At 42.3% G+C, this 22,518-nt stretch overlaps 1 protein-coding gene and 1 long non-coding RNA gene across 4 annotated transcripts in view; one reads left to right on the forward strand and one right to left on the reverse strand.

The window, feature by feature from the left end:
- The window catches only part of ACMSD (aminocarboxymuconate semialdehyde decarboxylase), a 78,611-nt gene that overhangs the window by 49,219 nt on the left and 6,874 nt on the right, over positions 1-22,518 (forward strand). For all 3 annotated transcript variants that reach the window (XM_053253652.1, XM_053253668.1, XM_053253658.1), the window contains exons 4-8: positions 1,357-1,406; positions 3,928-4,164; positions 6,887-6,980; positions 11,176-11,271; positions 21,502-21,674. In XM_053253652.1, coding sequence (XP_053109627.1) covers positions 1,357-1,406; positions 3,928-4,164; positions 6,887-6,980; positions 11,176-11,271; positions 21,502-21,674 — 650 coding nt within the window. The remainder of the gene's footprint in view (positions 1-1,356; positions 1,407-3,927; positions 4,165-6,886; positions 6,981-11,175; positions 11,272-21,501; positions 21,675-22,518) is intronic.
- The window catches only part of LOC128326591 (uncharacterized), a 74,679-nt gene that overhangs the window by 43,356 nt on the left and 8,805 nt on the right, over positions 1-22,518 (reverse strand). The window contains exons 2-4 of the long non-coding RNA XR_008308126.1: positions 15,041-15,149; positions 13,110-13,227; positions 4,000-4,208 (exon numbers count right to left, since the gene is read on the reverse strand). This is a non-coding gene — a long non-coding RNA (uncharacterized LOC128326591). The remainder of the gene's footprint in view (positions 1-3,999; positions 4,209-13,109; positions 13,228-15,040; positions 15,150-22,518) is intronic.

Genomic DNA, 22,518 nt, shown 5'->3' on the forward strand with positions numbered 1-22,518 from the left:
GCTCAGGAATTGGTCCTGATCACGGCACTCCTCACCAAGGTAGTCCAGGTTTTGCACCCAGATTTATAGTGAGGTTGTATGAACGCTTGGGCTGCCTGCAAGAGCATCTGACAGCAGGGAATTCCCTCAATGCACTTCACTCCTCATGTGGTACATTATGGGGTGTGGGAAGCCACAGCCTGCTTTCCACCTGCACCTCACCCCTCATTGATCACTTGCATGCTGATCATGTGGGTACACTGCACGAGCAATCACAGAGCTGCAAAGATCGTGTCTTCCCCAGTCCTATCTGGAACAGTCATGAGAATGGCCTTATTATGTTTTCTCTGAACAGGAATTTAGGAGGGAGAGAAAACTGTGGAGATGCCATCTATAAAGATCATGCATGTGCGAGTTTTCTTATGCTGGGTGCATTCTGCTACACCAACACATTTATACTTGCAACTACTACCCACCAGATGATCAGTGGTATTCATATTCACACATTCAGATTGACCCCTGTCTATGGTAGGGACAGCATTATATTAAATGTGTGGCTACTATTAAATAGGGACACAGAGAGGTAACTCAGGGCCTGTGATAAAACATAGTCATGGGATACTCCTCTTGCATCCCCCCCCCCCAATGCTATCAGTAGATAACAATAGTAATAGTATGTTGGGGACCCTCAGCCTTGTGGGTCTCTGAGACACTCTGCCCCCCCCGCTCCCCCTTTGTTCCTGTTGCACATAATTCCCCCCTTCTTTGCAGGACAGGTTACCTGTATCCTTGCATCAAAATGCTATCTATTTCCTTGCTTTTGCCCCTACATAACTGGTTCATAATAATGGAGTGTGGGGAAACAAGGAAATGTCAAATGTCAAAACATATGACCCTGAGCCATTTTTGGAAGGGCGGTATATAAATCACATAAAAATAAATAAATATGTACATTGTCCTAGTTGTTATGGCAGGCGAAGAGGAATTAAACAGGTTGTAGTTGCTGTTTTCAGCTTCAAGTGCACATTTCAAGTAACGTGTAGTTCTGGCCTTTGACAACGTCTTGTTTCCCGATGGTGAACTTGCATTGAGAAGGCAAGTAGCACATGCCCTGTCAGTTCACAAGGGTAAGCTGTACTAGAACAACCCTCTTGTGCAGCAGCATCACCGTGTTAAGAGCACTGCAACTGTGTGGGAGCATATGCTGAGACCACATTATGCTGAGGGGTGCCTCTTTTATTCTCCAAATCACCTGCAAGTGCCATGTGGACAGGAATATTAATATTTGGGGGGGAAATTCTGAACCCATGGGATAGAGGGGGGATATTAAATCAATCAATAAAAACCTTAATCAATTGAATTTATTCTGCTTCACAGGAGTGACTGTCCAGGCTCTTTCTACAGTTCCTGTCATGTTTAGCTACTGGGTAAGTCCTTGAAAGGTTTTCTTGCAATCCATATTGCAAAAATCAAATGCTAGCAAATACAACATGCAGCTAGGAAGCAGCACTTTGTCTAATTCATCAACAAACCAAATATTGCTTGCTAGAACATAACTGGATGCCTTACTCTAATACTAAAGGAGGACAGCTGGTCTTGTGGTAGCAAGCATGACTTGTTCCCTTAGCTAAGCAGGGTCTGCCTTGGTTGCATCTGAATGGGAGACTAGAAGTGTGAGCACTGTAAGATATTCCCCTCAGAAGATAGAGCCTCTCTGGGAAGAGCAGAAGGTTCTAAGTTCCCTCTCTGGCTTCTCCAAGATAAGGCTGAGAGAGATTCCTGCCTGCAGTCTTGGAGAAGCCGCTGCCAGTCTGTGAAGACAATACTGAGCGAGATGGACCAATGGTCTGATTCAGTATATGGTAGCTTCCCATGTTCCTATGATATTAGCTTTCCTTTCCAAATAATTTTCTAATCTTCATTGATATGAAATAATTCTTGAAAGTACAATGGCATGCTATCCAATTTGGCTTTCTCTGACTCTATGCCTAGCTAATTGTACCAATTAATATTTATTTATAGCTTTGCTAATACAAAAACAACCACATTTTTCTTTACTTCTTCTGTCTTCCCACAAGGGACCTGTGTGGTTTGATTACTGTTGTAGACAGAGCCAAGTAACTGCTGTTTTCTACAATATTGTCTACAAATGGAGAATGTCATTATTGTTTATTTGCCCCAGTAGCTCTGGGTGCATCTTAAAACAGGGCTAGCAGCTAGCAAGACAGATCCAATTAGGTCAGCAAAACTTCTACTGCACTCGATCTTAAAACTTAAGAACTTAGACCTTGCTTTCCCCCCCCCCCCATCACATCCAGCTTTTTCTTCATTTGACCCTAATTTAGCTTAACATCTGATGAAGTGTTCTGGAGAACTCTAAAGCTAGGTCCCTTTGTGGCATTTTGGTTCTAAGAAATGTATTACTGTTCTGTGGCTTTTGAATTTTTTTTCTATTGGGCCAACATGGCTAGCTACAATTTTTTAATATATATTGTATATTTTATATAATTTTTATATATAGTCTGTATATTTTGAGCCAGAAAATACTTTCCTTACCGTCCTGCTAATTCCTAGCACAGCACTGCAAGTTTATAAAACTATTGTGCCTTGGGAAACTATGGCCTTAGTCTGAATTGTCATGCCAATTATACAAAATTCTGTTTGTCAAAGACAGTAATGAGCATTTTTGCTCTAATTATAGCAGATAAGTTAGATAAGCTTTCTAGGGCAAGCACTTACACTCAGCTTTAACGCTCCCCCAAGAACTAAACAACAGAACATTCTCAGGAGAGGACATTATTATTAGAAGCTCAAACATGTCAAACAACTGACTAAATTTATCATTGGTATAACGTGACTGGTTTATCCATAGTTGTCCAGACTGGACACCCTAGGATTTGTATTTGACCTTTTTCTTTCATGTTGTGGCTGATCCCAGAAATCACACTGAATGATGATGTATAACCTATGTGGTTACAAATGTCATATTTGAAAAATGTTAGGGAGCAGACCATAAATCTGCTAGGTAAAGTATATTACATTTCATATTTTATTCTGAAGTGTATTCAACTGGCTACCTTTAACATGCCTTGGGGGAAACCAGGTAAAATAATAGATTTGTTTATACCTGGCATGTGGTCTTATACATTATAACAGGAACTAAGGTGCAGTCAGGCCTTGGCTTGGTTTCAAGTCAGATTGCAGGTGGGGTGATAAAATAGCAGAGCAGGCATATGATGGTCAAAGAGACCATGGACAGCAAATGTAGTCAAGTCGGGTTGGGGTCATGAGCTGGATCAGGTAGATAAAGATTAGAGGGCTCAGAAACAGCAGACAAGGTTGAGACACGAAACCTGCCAAACTCCTCAGACTGGCTAAGAAGTCCTGGTGGCAAAATTTCAAAGATCTCTACCTTCAAGAAGAACATGCTGATTTACTCAGGATATTAGGGCATATCATTGTTTATTTAGGGCTAGTTTACACAATTAAAACTATATAAGGTAATTATTAAATCCTAAATCCATGTGGCGCACATGTTCTCGATTTCCAGTTGTATGAACCAAGAAATTTTTGGCAATGTCGGGTCGGCACCACACCAATGCCATATCTACCTGACATCGATAGCCAGAGTTCAAATCTTAAATTATAGATGTCAGGTAAATGTCAGATTGGCACAGTGCTGACCTGACAATGCCAAAATTTTTGGATTCACACTACTAGAAATTGGGAGCACACACGCTGCATGGATCTAGGATTTAATATTTATTTTACATTGTTGTAATACTGTGAATCAACCCATAGTCAAATGGGCTTAATTCTAATGGTCTTCATAAGCACTGTTTCCTAAGACTCTTTCCACCTGAAGGTTATTAATACAACCAGCCTTTGTATTTTCCTCTAGCTTGAGAACCACATTTTCATTTATTTTCCTCTAATCATTTTCACCAGGCCAAACCACACCATACTCTAGATCTATGCCAGTTATTAAATGACAACTTAGCAGCCACAGTAAACAAGTACCCAAAAAGATTCATTGGCCTTGGGACGCTCCCCATGCAAGCTCCAGACATGGCTGTGAAGGAAATGTATCGCTGTGTGAAGATGCTTGGCTTTCCTGGCGTGCAGATAGGATCTCATATCAATGACTGGGACTTGAACAGCCCAGAACTCTTTCCAGTCTATGCTGTGAGTAGATATTCCTTTGTTTTTAACAAAGAGATTCCAAGGATCTAGAAATGGTGACAGTAAAGTTGTAAAACACAAGAATCATCCAAATCACTTATCATCTTTCACTGAGCGGGGGTGAGGGGGATAACAACTCAAGAGCATAGAACTGGGATCTTACTGGGGAGAATGTGGTCTAATGTGTAACTGGGTCCAAAAAAATTTGGGGCTCTAAACCAGCACTGTGAATTTTTCTTGGAAGACTAAAATAGTTAGTCTTTTAGTTGGTGGACTAAAATAATGTATGGGTTATGCATCACATCTAGCAGCAGGCCAGAAATGGAATTCTGCACCAAGCTTCTGAATAATCAACTAGGGCAGCCCTGTGTCTTATCATCTTGCACATAAAATAATCATAAACATGGTGATTCATGTTGGTTTATTGATTTCTATGCTGCCAACATGGTAGACTTAGAGGCTGATCTCACGAGCAGCCTAGTCCAGGCTTAGGCAGCCAGGCCTGGACTTGGCTACTTGTGAGATCAGCCTCTAAATCTACCATGCTGGCAGCACAGAAATCAATAAACCAACATGAATGAGCCAGTGAGGCTCATTTGTAAGTTGCCTGTGAGGGCCAGTAGCAACTGCCACAGTGAACAATCAAGTGGCAAAGTGCACAATATAGTCACACACTCTAGCCTGCCCCACAAGTCTCCTCTGGCTGCTGTTGACCTCCACCATCAACACCATTGTTCTCACGGTCCGCAATCCAATGCACTGTGCACTTCCAGGGGATGGGACCACGCAAACTGACCCCTGTACTTCCACACTGCCTGGGGTGGCAGCAGACCACCTGGGTGCACAATCCATGCATCCTGATCATCAGTGGGGAAAAAGAGTTTCTGCTGCCTTCCCCACTGCCTGCACTCAAGCCCTCTCATGCGATTGTAAGAAAGGGCTCATTTTTGTAACAAGCAGATTGATTTGGTAATTAAAAGCAAGGTGAATAGTAGTCCGTACTCCCTGTCAAAATACATCTCCTTCTTTGTTTGCTTTTGCTCTGTTTTATATTTGTTGTGTTTTAAATTGTGTACACCACTTAGAGATGCACATATCAGGCAGTATGTTGTTGTTGTTAGTTCAATTTTTATACTGCCCTTCCGAAATGGCTCAGGGCAGTTTACATTAAAAACAGAAACCATTAAAACCAATAACAATTAAAACAGAAATATAAATATGAACATCAATTAAAAACATCTTAAAAAACAATTAAACTATCAGAACAATTAAAACCCAGAAAACCATTTATATAAATATAAACAAATAAATGTAAATTATTAACAATAACAAAAATTCTTTATTCCATGCACATTTCAATACAAGATTTGAGCAGAAACTGGATCTAAAAGTCTGCCCCCTAAGAATGTTCTGAATTTGTGGGTATAATGGGTTATTACATTTTCAATATTCATTTATTTATTTTTACATGTATATCCCACTCTTTATCCATGAAGCTCAGAGTGGTGTATGTGATTATGTTTATAACCATGGTTACGTACATGGTTATGCTAACCTGTGAGATAGGTTAGATTGGGAGATAAGTGACTGGCCTAGAGTCACTCAGTGAGTTTCATGGCTGAACAGGGATTTGATCTCTTGTTTCTCTGATCCTAGTCCAACACTCTAACCACTTGATTGATTGATTGATTGATTGATTGATTAAGTTCCGTCAAGTCGGTATCGACCCTTAGTGACCACATAGATAGATTCTCTCCAGGATGGTCTGTCTTCAACTTGGCCTTTAAAGTCTCTCAGTGGTGCATTCATTGCTGTCGTAATCGAAATACTTATTGGATTTTTCTTGCTAAATGTGGGTATTGCTTTAAAATGTAGTAATGATACTTAGTAAGGTCATTTGCCTGGAGTTGGGGAGAGCTGGAGGGAAGGCAGGATCCTACCTATCTCCACCCCAACACACACACAATAGGCACTGCGGTGCGTGGTGCACTGATCTAGAGGTTAGGGGAAGGACATCTGGCCTCCAGAAAGTCCATAATGCATCACATGAGCAGTGCAGTGCATTTTAGAAATTCCAGAGGCTGGCTCACTCTTTCCCCCAGCCTCTATGGGAGCAATGGCTGCAGGCAGCCCATGCTCCCACATGATCAAGTGATGGGGTAAGGGGATGCATGTGTGCTTTCCTACCTCACTTTTAGCCCAGGTAAAAAACCCAGGCTGCCTGGCAGAGGAGCACTGGATTGGTCCCTATCCCAGTGGCTCTCACAACCCGATCTACCCAGGTAGGGCTGTGCTAGCTCAGGTAGACATGGTCATGTGAATGTCTGCTTTTTGAAGCATCCCTGAGAGGGTTATCTTGCTTATTCTTACTATACCTATATGTGGGTGATCATCTCTCCACTTTGACAGACCCCCATCAGTATCAAACCCATTTAAGACATGGCTGCCAGGATAAAAATGGATAGTATGTAAACAAAAATCCCTGTCTTATATTATATGATCGATTCTGGAAAGTATATTTATAAAGGGGGCAGGGGGAAACTGGGAAGGATCCAAGCTAAGTTAGTCATGACTATGTTCCATTGAAATTAAGTTCCATGATTAAATTGTCTCATTTATTTCAATGGTGGTTACCCATGCTAACTACATCTGAATGTTGCCCATTAACAGGAACATATTTTGTAATTCATTTAATAATATCTTTAAAACTTTTTGTTAATTTAAGGCTGCTGAGCAATTGAACTGTTGCATCTTTGTGCATCCCTGGGACATGCAGACAGATGGAAGGATGGCTAAATACTGGTTTCCATGGCTTGTAGGTCAGTAGTTACAGTACATAATTGCATCCATTAATTAAATCAGTAGCAGCAATGTGTTATGCAGAGGGCATGAATGGAAATGAATTACTACAGAAGGAAGAATTACATAGCATTTCTGACAAGCTCATAAAATTAATCACAACCACAGAGTTCACTCACTATTCCTACAAATTGCTAAAGCTTGAGAAACTGAACAGATCTGCATTTTATCAATGCCCTATTCAGAGATTATGTCACCTGTGCATTCAGGTGTCTGTACGCATGTACATGTTTTTGTGTGAATGACTATACATGCATACATTTAAAAAGTGAATCTGGGTACAGGCCCCCCCAGATGCAGGGTACAGGTAGGAAGTGTACTAATGTACATGTGTTGAGAGGCATATCTAGGGGAAATAGTGCCTAGGGCAAACACTGAAATTGCGCTCCCTGTCCAAGCATCTGACACCCATCTTTCAGATATGTTTACCATAATATCAGCTGAAAAATACAAGTCAGGCTCGTTAATCTTTTAATATTTCAAAAACTATTTACCAGTGGATGTAGCCAGACAAAAAAATGTTGGAAAACTAAAATTTCAGTATGCTGGGGCTCATGAAATACCCAAATACTATGTGGAAGTGTACTTGGAAAACTAAACAGAAGTGCCTATCTAATTCTCTACTATGCATTGTAGCATCACCATTACATAAGTTTTAAAAATAAATGGAGAATTTGACTTTTCCCAGATACTCTGAAAATAATTAAAGGATATGCAGAGTAAACTGTGTCACTGCTTGGAATATATTCTAGTCATTCAGAAAGACAGTTAAAATGAGAGAAAGAGAGCAAGAAACTCCCAGTGGGCCTTAATACTAAGGATTTCACACTGATTCAAAGACAAATTCACCATTAATAGCCATATTAGCAAGACATCACATTTAACTCACTTATCACAAGACGCAAAGTAAGAGCAAATGAATACAATCTAGCTCATAAGCTTCAGCTCAGTATTCACAAGCCCTGGTTCTCTGTACATAGTACCAATCTGAATATGTGTACAGTGTCTTATATTAATTTTTAAAAAATTTTTTACCTGTAGGTCCTTTGGGGGGCTTCCTAAGGGCTGGGGGGGTGTCTTCAAAGGTTCCCCTTCCCCCCACTGGCCTCTAGGGCCTCGCAGGGACCATTTGAGCATATGCAGTGGCCATTTTTAAAAATAATCTTTTTTTAAAATGGCCACTGAAAACAAAATGGCCACAGCGCGTGGTCAAATGGCTTCTGCAAGGCCTGGCATGACCTAGGGCCTCACAGAGGCCATTTGAGCATGCACAGTGGCCATTTTGTTTTTGGGAGCCTTTTAAAAAAATTTTAATTTTACAAAATGGTGCCCCCTACAAGTGGCGCCCGGGGCACGTGCCCTGCCTGCCCCACCCTAGATACGCCCCTATTGAACATAATGTCTGAATAACTGTACATGTGTACAGATCTGTATGTGCAGATTGTTCACGCAGTTAACATAATGCATGAACAGAGCTTAAGCTGTCTCCAATTGTTCTAAATTCCCTAATGCAATAGTCTTCAAGTGGCCATTACCTGAAAGTACTGAAAACAGAATGTGCAAACAATTTGCATATGACGATGCTTCTGAATAATGGCCAAAGTGGTAGCTTGCACATCTCTTACATGTTGACATGCATGTCTAGCTGTATATCTAGCTTGTGCATATCCTGCTATGGGCACAGTATAAGTCACTGTTTGAGATGCTATTTGGAAGCATGAAAAGAAGATGAACAAGTCATTTCTGTGTCCTATATTACGGTATTTCTGGGTAACATCCAAAGCAGCCCTTAGGGATTCTGCCCTGTGAAAAGAACTTGCACAAGAGGTCGTGAACAGAAATAAGCAGGTTGTGATTAAAAGTAATAGACAGTTACTAGATTTGTCAGATTTCAAGTTTCAACTTGGACCTTGAGACCAGAATGGACTACTACCAATGGTTAGCACTGAACTTAGAAACTGAATGCAAGGGTAAGTTTACATAGTGGTGCATGCAGGTTTTTATCCCTTTCCCATATTCCATATGGACTTTGGATTATTTGTATTCAAGTCCATACAGAGCTAAAAATTTCCTGCCATAGGTTGGAATGCTCCTAGTTTTCTGAAAATTGTCAGACAGGCTTCAGCATATCTAATTTCTCTGCTATGGTTACTTCTGGATATAAAATTGATCCAACTCTCCTGATAGAGAACTGGAATGTTCTTCAGTCGAATAAATACTGATGACGAGAGAGGCTGTTTTAGAGGCTAAATTGGCATCCCTCTTTCAAGGAATCATTTGCAATCTGCCAATATCAGTCATGATATGATAAGCAGTGCAGTATTCTTGTAGGAGAAGACAGTTGAATCACAGGTTCTATATAAATTTCTGGGCCCAAAGATTTTTTGAAAAAATTGGGGCAGAAAATGCCCACTCAGAAGGAAAAACACTGAAAACACAGTCTTGACAACACTATGATGTCAACAATTGGGTAAAGATCTAGGAAGCTTACTCAGAAACAATGAACTCTGAAAATGGCTACAGTTGCCATAGGAACTTGAGAACCCTTAGGGAGACATCGGTGACTAAACTATCAGAGATTTTTGCCTTCCCTGAGCTGCATGACAGTAAAAAAGATGAGGTATTAACTGGAAACAAAACCAACAGTAACTGGAAACTGAGACCAAGAGAGTATCTGAACCCAGGTTTGAGTGAGAGAAGGACTCCACCTGTGAATGGTCTAGAAACTGAACTGACATACACTAGGAAAAGGCTTTTAGCAGCTCCAGAAGCTGTGGAAAGACTGGCTTTGGTTGATTTGTTTATTTGACATATTTATATACCTCCCAAAATGCAAGTCTTTGGGCGATTTACAAGAAAACAATAAAAACAAGTAAAAAGGTTAAAACATTACTTGGCTGGAACAATAGTGATTAAGGGGCAAGTGATAGTGATTAAGGGGACAAGATCACAGCAGACCTGTAGCAAACTGTGTTACTATCCAATTTCTGTTAATTGGGAACAATTTAAAATTTAGGAGGAACAGACAAGAGATATCAAATCCTTCCATTGCTTCTCTTTCCCCCCAGAACTACCTGACCTCACCTTCTGTTAACAATAAGTCATGTGACATGGTATCAGCATGCTAATTTTTCCTGCTTATTCCACTTCCTCCATCTAAGTGGAGTTGAGACAGGGAAACCGAGTGGTGTTTTGTCATGTCACACATAGAGGCGCTTCACACAACTAGTGTGAAGCTAATTGTGCTTCACAATTCACAACAGGAGAGTTAGTGCAGGGAGAGCAGGTTTAGTCTGCTCTCCCCACCCACGAGCAGATTGGCCTCCCTCACAGCCACCGGCTCCATCACAGAGCCAGTAGGGGAGGCAGGGATCGGGGGCTGCCTGGCCCCCAGAAGTCCCAGCATGCCCTGTGCGAGTGTGAAGGGCATGCTAGGGAGACCCCCGAAAACGGGAGGCTTGATAGAGCCTCCTGGTCAGGGGTCTCCTTGTGAGTCACCATGGCACAAAGATACACTGTGGCGCCTCACAACCCGAAAACCCAGGTTAGTGGAGCACTCGTTCTGCTAACCTGGGTTAAGGGGAGGGGTATATAGGCGGGTTAACCACCAGTTTCTCATGACCGCGCAAAAGCGGGCTGGGCTACATTAGCCCGCTTCTGCGCAGTCATGTGAACAGCTTCACAAACTTTTACTGAACATTAATGGGACAACGTGGGTCAGAAACCTTGTAATGAATCAGTTGGGACTCAGTTCTCCATTTATAAAATGAAACCTATTTCACGAGACTCTTAATAAAACATGGAGACTGGCATCCAAACTAATGTTGCGTTTGTTAAAAAAAATTAAAAGTTCCACATGTGTAGTGGTGGAGGGGTGATTTTCACCAATTTCCCCTTCTCCCTGCAGTCCACAGTGCCTTCTGAATATATATCCCTGAGGGTTGTGGGACCTTCAGAGTTATGTTTTTGGGAGGCACAGTGGCTCCAGAGGAAAAGGGAGATTGGCGAAAATTGCCTGTCCCCATTGCATGTGCAAAATGTGTGTTCGCACACATGACGTAAGTCTGGATGTCAGCAAATGGGAATTTTTAAAATGTTATGCATTAAAGTGCTGTAGAAATAAATATTATATGTGGAACTTCTTTTTGCTATTAGGCATGCCTTCAGAAACAACTATCGCCATTTGCTCCATGATAATGGGAGGTGTTTTTGAAACTTTCCCCAACCTGAAAGTTTGCTTTGCTCATGGAGGTAAGTATAGATCTGTACAGCTCAGAGGAAACCTAAATGTCATTCAGCTGGAACTCTTTGTTCCAAGGGAGAATAACAAACTCATGCAAATTAAGGCACACAATCCAAAATGTAGTGTGCCACAAGCAGAGAGCAAGTGCACCAACAGAAAGAATGAAAACCAGAAAGATAGATGGCTCAACAAAGTGAGCCAAGTTGCATGTTCAAGAGTAGAGAAAATATTTGTGTGGAGAAGTAAGATATAATTTGGATCAGAAACTATTGATTGCAATGCAAACGCAGCCACTGAGTCTTTCTAAAACAAATGTTTTTTATTGGGACACAAGTCCATCCTACTATGCTTACTTATTTACCCAGCTGAATCCAGACTAAGCTTGTCATGTTTAAGTCTCATTTAAATAAATGAGACATGACCAACTTCAATCCCATTCGTTTCAATGAAACTTAGTCTAGATCCTGCTCATTGTATTGCTAAAACATACTTGAAATTCACATTTATGGTAAAATAATCAGAAAGAAATACTTTAAAAGTTCTGTATATTTTAAAGGACACACCAGCTGAAAGTGAGTAGTTTGACTATTTAACAAGTCTTTCCTTCTCTCCCCCCTCCCCACCCTCCGTTCCTTTATGCGCTGAGGGCAAATTTGAAAGTGTTTCAAAAACAGGTGTCAATACCAGGGTAGAGTCTGTTCCCCTAAGAAATGGAGACCAAGCACATGAACAAAGAAGGCCAGAGGGGAACACAGACAAGCTTATAATGAGGGGAAAGAATGAAATGGAGAGATTTATCTTGGCAGAGATCATAACATCATTGCAGCGGGCATCTTTGGCTATTTTATGGCTTTCTAATACGAATTAGCCATGAGAAAAATGCTTTAAAATTCTCTCTGAAATAATCACACATTCTTCTTGTTAAAGCTTCAGATCAGTTTTTAACTTATCACTTCTTGCAGTTTGTGGGATAAAATTGGAAGTGTTGGCTGAGCTTGCTCTGATTCATTTTCAGAGCAACTTCATAAGAAGGGAATATGTCATTATACTTGAAGAAGTCATTTTCTTTTTAAAACTTAAAAAAAACCTGGCACCTTGCAAACATTTTAGGAAGCTGTCATGGAGCAACCACCCTTTTACCACAAAGCGTAATTGACAATCTGGTTTAAGATGGGGATGAGTTAGTCCAGTTTTTACAGATAGTACTAAACACATCTTTAAACACTCCCTGCCATCCCTGGTTAACTTGTTTTTTCAACTCAGCAAGACCTGGGCGCTCGGGTAGGGGATGCAGTCTTGCATTCTAGGAGCTGCCGCTGGGAAGGGGAGCAGCATTGCGACACAGAAAGCTGTGTGTCTCTTGGCTAGCAAGTCCCTCATCAAGGGTGTCATTTTCTTGGTGCAAAAGGCAAAGCTTACTGGGCACTGCATGTTTCTGTGCAGGATGTGGGAAGTAGTTTCCCTGCTTTAGACCTGGTGTGTTGGAAATGAAACTTATCTTGCAGTGGTGGGGGGCAGGGAAGGGTGCAGTGGCAGAGGGGGCCACCAAAAGGCCTTTGGTCCTTAGGTCCAGGCTCCAAAATTACCTAGGTCCACCTCTGATTAAAATGTTACCATACCCATAACTTTACTTGTGTTGCCCTACATTAAAATAAAAGGACAGGTGGTACTATTTACCATATTGTAGGAAGAAAAATTAAGAAAAAAACATTGTATTGTATTCCTTTTTAAAGAGGCAGCCATTCCACCATAGGCTGCTAAAGAGCAGCGATCTTAACTAAATGTTAATATTAATTAATGTAAGATTCATAATAATGATTGTTCCCCCTTTAAATTTATAACAAACCTAAAGAAGTGTAGTTTCAGATCCGCCTTTTTCATAGTGTTTTCCAGATGGCAGTTTACTCCTGCTTCACTACGATCAGGGTTTTGGGGAGTTCAAATGAGGGAGGGATTTACAGCGCCTTCAATACAATAACAGCAACATGTTGTTCATACAGCCAGTAGCATAATTTGGCTTTTTTCATGACGACTGGCCCTAATGCATAATATAAATATCTTTAAAAATTGTACTTTGGAAGCGTGTTGGAAATGGTACTGTGGGATACACCAGAATTTTTGCAGAAGTGTTTGGAGAGACCCGTGAGATGAAGCATGAAGTAGAGGCATGGCTACCTGTCTGGGAGTGGCTTTGCGGAGTGTCGGCTCTGCCTTCCACACTTCTCAGTTCCACTCCTGGGCAGACTTGCTTCCTGTGCCCTGGAGACTACTTCAGGTCCAGAGCTCCATCTAATACTGATGATTTAAAAAATAAATAAATCCCAGTGTTCAAACACTCTAACAGCAGGAAGGTCCAGCTACTGCAAAATCCATAGCCGTTTTCAAGCTCTATGGTGGGGGAGGGGAAGATTATATGCCCAGTACTCAGAAAAAGCAGAGTTTGGGAGGTCTTGTGTGGGGTTAGGAAGCCCATGTTTCCTTCCAGTCAGGGGAGTAGGGAGCTTTGTGGGGACTGGGGGGCAAAGTCTGACTGGCAGCTCCCCTGCCCTCTGGGTGTTTGTGCGTGTGCCCCAAGCCACATCCCCTGCATCTGACATCCGACTCAAGGAGGCAGGGCCAGTACAGAACAGAAGAACAGAACAGAACATACTTTATTTCGGTCATTGACCAGAAACATTATCACACACAACAGAACGTAATTTGTATAAAATATAACAAAACTTAGCCACTGTGTTGGTGTATTTATGATTAAAATTTGACAATAAAAATTTTAAGAGTGACTCATCTGAATAACCAGGAAACATCAGAAGATACAGCAGGCTTTCGCCAAGGGCGGTCCACTATGGAGCAAGCATTTATACTACAGCACCTAGTAGAGAAATATTCTAGTAAGCCAGGCTCTGCCCTGTACACGGCCTTTATAGATCTGAAAGCTGCCTTTGACTCGATCTCCAGAGAAAGGCCAGTACAGAGAATGGGGCTATCACAGCCTCAGCATAGTTTCATTTCCCCTGTCAGCAGCTGGTGGAATCGTTGAAAGGGAGCTCCTTGGGAAATGATTCTACCAACCACTGACAGGGGAAATGAAGGAAATGAAACTTTGCTGGGGCTGTAACACCCTTCTCTGCACTGGCCCCGCCCCTTTGCATCTGACATCAGACATAGGGGAGGGGCCAATGCCCGGGTGGGGAGTCCATCCTTCCCCAGTCAGCATGAAACTCTGGCTGGAGAGGAGAGCATCGTGCCTCATGCTCCTAGCCAACGAGCGCTTTGCCCACCAGCTGGGTTTGGGAGGGGGCAAGGGGGCGCCCTGGCCAAGCGGGAGTCTTGGGGGACCCCCAAACCCTTGGGGCCTGGAGACAGTTGTCTCCCCTTGCTCAATGGCCCCTGCTTCCAGTTCATCCTCCTTTATATATATATTCCTCCACAGTATTCTTGTGCAAGAATACCAGTACATCAGAGTCACTTAGCAACATTTCCTTTCATAAACAGGGAAAGATGTAATAACAGTTCCATGGTGCCTGGGGAGGGATGAAGAGGTGTGCATGGTGCCCTGCTGTCCCATGAGACATAGTTTTTCAGTGACATAGCAGTGTGGCAGATCTTCTCATTGTTCTGGTGTACCAGTGGACTGGTTTTGGTGCACAAGAATACCGTCAGAAATTGATTTTTAAAAAAATTCTCCAGGCAACAGTAAGAATGGAAAGCTGAAACTGGGCCAGGGAGGTCCTAGGGTAGCGTTCCCAACAATCCCATATTATGCTGGAAGTCCCCTACCTGAGGCAAAAATCTCTTGTCCCGTAGTCCTTGTATTTTTGGTAGAGCCTGGGGCTATCTCTCATCCCTCAGTGCATTTGCAGTGAGCTCTCTGAAGTCTGGGTGAAGACTATATTATAATGTGAAAGAAACAACAAAGTTCACAAAAGAAGTCCCAATTGCTCTGCAAACTTGCAGGAGCAACTGCCTGGGTTTATTTACATCTTGCAAGTGGCTAATCATTTCCGTATCAAATAACTGACTGACTCACTGTGTGTGTGTGTGTAAACCTGGGGATTCTCTTAATTTTTCCCAGAAGCTTGCTCTATGTCTAAGTGGGATGGTCTGTGTGAACAGAGGCTTGAGCTGTTTAGTTGTTGTTGTTGTTACTAATGCATTGCTACTGAGTCGAACCAAAACATGGACAGCTCCTGCTGCTAACTCACCTGGAGCTTCCTGTGGGGTATAATTACTCTTGGAGGCTAAAAGAGCTCCTGCAAGTCATTGACTGTGGTGTAGCCAACTTGGGGCTCCCCCCCCTTTTTTTTTTTGGCCATTGCTGGACTATTGCTCCCATCATTTCTAGCAGTTGTCACTCCATATGATGGCAGTGATAGTCCAGTGGCAGCTGGAGAGTCCCAGGATGGCTATCCTTGCTCTGGGGAATAGATAGGCTTGGGTGTGCAAAAGGTAGATAGGGAGCTGCTTGTAGGTTTCTGGGTGACGCATGGTTTTGACTCCCGCCTTTCTTTTTAACATTATTTATTTTGTTTTAAGAACTTGATGAGCCTCCCCTCCAGTCTCCCTCACCCCTGTGTGCTTCTGCAACAGCAACCAGAACAGCTGACAGAACATCTACCATGAAGTCAGGGGCGTAGCTAGGGGAGAAGGAGCCCATGTTCATCCCTCTCTCTGGCGGCCCCCCAGAGTGAGGGAGATAATGAGGAAAATAGGGAGGGATGGATCTGGAGGGCCCTCAGGAGCTGGGGGCCCGTGTTCTTTGAACCCTTTCGTTCAATTATAGCTATGCCCCTGCATGAAGCATAAAATACTTGCAGGGGGGCATTGTATTCCTTTTGCTATGCAAACTATTTTGAAAAGTTTTTGGTTGAAAAGTGGTATAACTTGAATATGTTCTAAATAATAACAATACTGGCATTATTAAATAGCACATAATTCAACAGCATATAATTCAATAACATATACATCATTGATACTCAGGCTCTTGAGTACCACTGCATGCACCTCCCCACCCGGCCCCCTCAAACTTGTGTCCCTCATTCTGGCAATGAAGTGTTGGCAACCCTACCTAGGGGACACATTGGCTTGCTGCTGACTGAAGACATACTGGGCCATTAAGTGCTCTAGAGCTCAGACTTCTCCTTCTGGGCTCCACCTTCCTGCCTGGAGTGTCTGAGCTTTAAAGAGGCCACTGCTCAGAGACTAGTGCTCCTCTTCTGTTCAAATTGCTGTTCCCTGGCTTGCTGGTGTGCCGATATGAGGGTACAGTGATGGGGGAGAGGTTTGGGTCCCACTGGGGACCCTGATTCTGAGGGGCTTTGTCAGTCTCCAGTTCAATGATGTGTTCTGGAGCTGGGCCCAGCCCTGGCTCCACCTGCCCACACTCAACATTGGTAGGATGCAGGGTGGGAATTGGCAAAGGCTCCATCCCCTCAGTATCTGACCTGGAGTGACTGCTGAGGGGTGGAGACAAGCTGGGCCATGACACGTACTGGACTAATGGTCTGGCTTTGTGCTTAGAATCAGTTAAAAGTTAAAGTCAAAATGTTGTCTAACCGAGGGTAGTTAAGAGCACAAAACTAGTTGTCCATTAGCCCTACTGAATACATCAAGAAAGATGGATGTTTGTGAAAATGTTTGCATCGCCTGAAAAGCACTTGCCTTTCTACCAGTGTTTCTGGAGACCAAAAGGGGCATGATCCCCTTATCAAGAGGAAAAGAAACTTATGACCTTATGGTGCCATATAGCTAAAATCATTGAGGACAGCACATCTTTACATTGCTTTCACTCAAAATAAGGAATAGAATGAACATGCTGACATGTTGCTGAGACAACCAGTTTGACATTTTGTCTTGTTGCACTGGAAGAAAACTAGATGTCACATGATGCATTGCTGCTACTGATCTGCATCTCTGGCCAATATTGTTGGAAATTCTCTGTGGTGAGAGAATCCTTTTCTCATTATAGCAGAGTGCACAGAGGCACAACACAGTGGATTAGTTAAGTTAGGCATGCGTGTATGCTGAGAGTAAAGTAACTTGGAGCCAATTCATAGTTTCAATTCAATATAAAAGGCATTTATTAAGGAACTCCATTCTAGATAGGAAAGTGAGGATTTAGGATCTCTAATTATCTATCTAGCTGGATGCAGATGGATTCTGCATCCTCTCTGCACATATGGTGCAGGGAGAGAAGCTTGCCATGTTGCAAGGTAGGCGGGCAGGTAGGAAGAGAGAGAGGAAGGAAGTTGAATCCCCTAAGATTAGCAATCTACATTTCAAAGGGATAGCATCAGAGCAGTGGAGAAGGGATGACAAATGTCTTGACCCTCTAGCCCTCTGACTTACTAGTTTGTCCTCCACTGTCTGAGGCAAAGAGACAGCGCAAAGTCCTTTAACTTCCAACAAATATCTCTAGTCTCCTGTCAGCACAATGCATCAAGAGAGGGAACATCAGCATGGTTGTCTTGGCAACAGGCTCACCCATTCCCTCTCTCCCTCTTCCATTCAGACTGAGGAGGGCAATGACACGCTTTGTTTGCCCCAGTGTTGGTAGAATGCAGGCAAATCTGATTGGCTCTATGATACTATGACATTATTACTCTTGTTACATGATTGCTGATTGGCTATGTGATTCCGGCCAGCAACAAAAGAACCATAAACAATGTGGGGAGAGGTGGGCATATCAGGGAAAAGAGCATAAAACAACAGCAAATGTGTGTGTAGTGGGCAGCCAGCCAGCAATTATAAGGTTACCATAAAAGGTGGTTTTTCCTTGATAGACAGTCTATAGCCCCTAGATCATGATCTAATTGGTTAACATGTTGGGCGGGACTAAAGGGCTCCTGAGGGTCTTCTGGAAAGAAGGTATGCCCAGGTGAGAGAGGAGCAATGGAGTCTTGCCAGATTCTCTCAGGGTGAGTTCTGCAAGTCCCTGGGAGTCAGGGATTGCAGGGATCGGTCTCATCTAAGTCCTGGTGAGGTCCAAGGGAAGGAAGCCAAGGCTTATGGCTTCAGAGGCTTAGACATAGGAGAAAGTGTTTTAGAAAGACTTGTGTTAGAAGTTATTTTCTTTTGCATGTGTTACTTTGTATACTCAAGTATCTGCTTTTGCAACTACCTATCTTCAACTTCAGTCTAGTAATGAACAAGTTAAGCACCACCTGATACCATCTGGGTGTTCTGAAAAACTCTTTTAACCACTAAGCTAACTCCTATTTGCAACCATTACGCTAAAGCCTAAGACTGACTATTTTTCAAAAACCGTAAACTAATAAATTGTTGTCTTTGTTTTTACAAGCCCACTCGGTGTGTTTGACTGACTCTGGGAGAGAAAGTCTCTAGTTTACACTGCATTGACCAGAGGTGCTAAACCTGCTACCCTCCACTTAAGGAGAAATAAGTGGAACCACATTTTTATATTTGCCTGCTAGAAAGTAAAGAGGGGACGGGAAGTTTTAGTGTTTCTATTCCCATCAGAGGTAATTCTGTTAACCAAGGAGTGCTCGGTGGCAGCAAGACAATCTACTGGAGATTTTCTTTTCTTTTTAATTAATTAAAAACCCAATTAGCCCACGAGGCTCAGAGAGGCGTGGCTCAGTTAGTCTCCTCTCAGGTGGGCTGGGCTTGGGTTCATTACAGTGTGAAAAAGTAAAGTTTCAGGGAACATTCAAGCCTCCTAAAAGCCTCTTTGCATCAAAAGTATATCTCCCCAATGGAATCACTAGTTCTAATTAATATTCTCCCCTCAGCAGTAATAGAGGGTTGATACAGAAAGATCCCGTACGCAGAGCAATTATGCCCCTGCGGCTCAGAACAAATTGAAACCACTGAGCATGTCCTTTTATACTGCCTGTTCTACAGAGACATTTGTGCCACCCTTATTTCTCCACTGCTGAACAAGCTTCCGGGTTGTACGTGTCACTTCTATATCCAATTGCTGCTATATGACTCTAACCCCACCACCACAAAGATCGTTGCCAAGTTCTGTGCAGCTGCGATTGGCATCCGGCGAAAGATGATGGCTGATGGGCTCCCCTAATTTGAGTCCTGATAACACTCACCTCCATATTCTTCATATCATACTAACTGTACTATGGCAATGTATAACATTTTTATTAGATTAATGCAGTGTAACTTCACCATGTAGCGTATTTTAGTGTATTTTACCATTTAGTGTAATTTAGTGTAACTTTACCATTTTTAGTAATAGTCCAATTTATGGTAACCATTATAGTTTTAACCATTCTAATTTTAATTCTAGCTTTTTACCACATACAAAATCATTTTCAGCTATATTACTACCACTATTTAAATTTCCCTTCTATCTTTTCTGTGCATTTTATTATGGAAAAGTATGTCTAGCAGTGTTAGTTTCTTAGTAGTGTAGCTTGTTTCTTTTTAAATTTTAATTATTTTAAATTCTAGTCTTTTCAGAATAGTTATCATCATATTTGCAATCACCTCTATCAACATGTAAGTTTCCTCTAGTATTACCTTCATTTAATGTGTAATTTTATGCTGGTCTCTGACCGTAATAAAGCTTGACTTGAATTAATATCGTAGCTTGCGAGCTCTATGTTATGGGAGTTATTCCTAGCATAAATAATTTAGGGTGCTGTTTTTCAAGTTGTATCTGATATCTGCCTCTTGAGCTTCCTGATGCCATTGTTGCCCTTATAATTATGTATAGATTTGATATATTTATAATATACAGTGGGTATTGGAAAGAATCACCCCCCTCTGATAGACCTTAAATTCTGGTTCCCTTACATCTTGAAATGACAACACAAAGAAAATTCCCTTCACCAGCTGTACTTATCCAATGCAACCTATAACATCCAACTGAAAAACATCACAATTACAGTCCAGAAAAAGTGTCAGAAATAAAAAACAAGAATTACTGTGATTGAAAAAGCATCACCCCCCCCCCCCATGTCAATATTTTGTTGAACCACCTTTTGCTTTAATAACAGCCTTGAGTCTGTTGGGATACTTCTCTATCAACCTTGCACATCTAGACGGAGCAATATTTGCCCACTCCTCCATACAGAACTGTTCAAGTTCGGTCACATTGGTGGACTGCTATCCTCCCTGGATCCGGTCAGCCCTCCAAACTGGATGGAAGAGCAAGGAGGAAACTGGTAAGAGAGGTTACCAAGAGGCCAATGGCCACTCTGAAGGAGTTAAAGGACTTCATGGCAAAGAGTGGTTGTTCTGTGCATGTGACAACAATTTCATGAGCGCTCCACAGATGTGGCTTGTTCGGGAGGGTCACAAGGAGAAAGCCACTTCTCAAGAAAGGCCATATTAAAGCTCGTTTGAGCTTTGCCAGAAGGCACCTTGAAGATTCTGCTGCCAAATGGAAAAAGGTCTTATGGTCAGATGAGACCAAGATTGAACTATTTGGCCTCAACACCAAACAGTACACCTGGCGTAAATCCAACGCAGCTCACCATCCACAACACACCATACCTACAGTGAAGCATGGAGGTGGCAGCATCCTGTTGTGGGGGTGTTTCTCTGCCTCAGGGACTGGGGCTCTCGTTAGGGTAGAAGGAAAAATGGATGGGGCAAAATACCATCAGATTCTGGAAGAAAACCTGCTACCCTCTGCCAGACAGTTGAGGATGGGCAGAAGATTCACCTTTCAACATGACAATGATCCGAAGCACACAGCAAAATTGATCACACAGTGGCTGAAGGAGAAAAAAGTGAACGTCCTCATGTGGCCCAGTCAGAGCCCAGACCTAAATCCCATAGAAAATCTGTGGAGAGATTTGAAGATAGCAGTCCACCAACACCTACCATCCAATGTGACCGAACTTGAACAGTTCTGTATGGAGGAGTGGGCAAATATTGCTCCGTCTAGATGTGCAAGGTTGATAGAGAAGTATCCCAACAGACTCAAGGCTGTTATTAAAGCAAAAGGTGGTTCAACAAAATATTGACATGGGGGGGGGTGATCCTTTTTCAATCTCAGTAATTCTTGTTTTTTGTTTGACACTTTTTCTGGACTGTAATTGTGATGTTTTTCAGTTGGATGTTATAGGTTGCATTGGATAAGTACAGCTGGTGAAGGGAATTTTCTTTGTGTTGTCATTTCAAGATGTAAGGGAACCAGAATTTAAGGTCTATCAAAGGGGGTGATTCTTTCCAATACCCACTGTATATACTACTACTACTACTAATAATAATAATATATTTAACCAAATGCATTTTTAATTCATATTTCTTTCTAGGTGGTTCTTTTCCTTACACGCTAGGGCGCATTTCCCATGGATTCAATGTGCGGCCCGATTTGTGTGCGGTTGAAAATAATGTTGATCCAAAGAAATATCTTGGTTCATTCTACACAGATTCACTTGTCCATGATCCACATGCACTGAAGCTACTGATAGATGTAGTAGGGAAGGTGAGTGAGTTTCACCACATGAATCTGTTTGCTACAAATCACATTTCTTTGAGCCTTTAATGCAATGAAGACTTCAGTGTGTCAAAAAGATTATGGATGGGGGAAATGGAACCATCTTTATGACCAACATTTAGCCATCTTTCCGACAGTGATGTTCAATATCCCTTCTTTCCCACCTCTGTTATTGGTAGAAAATAGTCAGGAAAGAAACCAGAGCAAATCAGCATAAGGAAGCTTCCTTCTGCACACCATTGTCTGAGCCTCCCTTCACTTGGGAATGTAGGAACACAAGCAGGGGCGTAACGAGGCTGGAGTGGGCCCAGAGACAAAATTTTAAAATGGGCCCCTCGCTGATACACACACACACACACACACACACACACACTTCACAATATATAGTCATGTGACTTGCCTCTGGGGGGCCCCTTGAGGCGTGGGGGCCCCCAGGCAGCCGCCTCCCCTTGCCTAATAGTAGTTACGCCCCTGAACACAAGCAAAAGAGAAACAGAGCAGTGTTCGCCAAGGACACCAAAGAACATTCTTTTCCCTGGGTCTGTCTTTTCCTTTCCATCTTTCTTTCAGAAAAGTAGATATATGGGAAGGAAGAAATGGGGGCACACAAGTAACCAGAATATGCCCTCTCTCCAGCATGCTGCTGTTTCCCCCTTCCTAATTTCTCAGCAGATGTGAATATGAATAATGAAGGAGAGCAAGATCAAGGTAATGAGATGAAAATCCCTTTACTAGTAGTCCTGCTTCCTTTTCCTATCCCTGGCTCAGGAGTGCAGAGGGAAGGGGTACCTGGATTTGCTACTAGGCCATCTGGAGTAGATTTTGGGCCCTT

Source organism: Hemicordylus capensis, chromosome 1 (genome assembly GCF_027244095.1).
Source record: "Hemicordylus capensis ecotype Gifberg chromosome 1, rHemCap1.1.pri, whole genome shotgun sequence".
NCBI classification, from domain to species: domain Eukaryota; kingdom Metazoa; phylum Chordata; class Lepidosauria; order Squamata; family Cordylidae; genus Hemicordylus; species Hemicordylus capensis.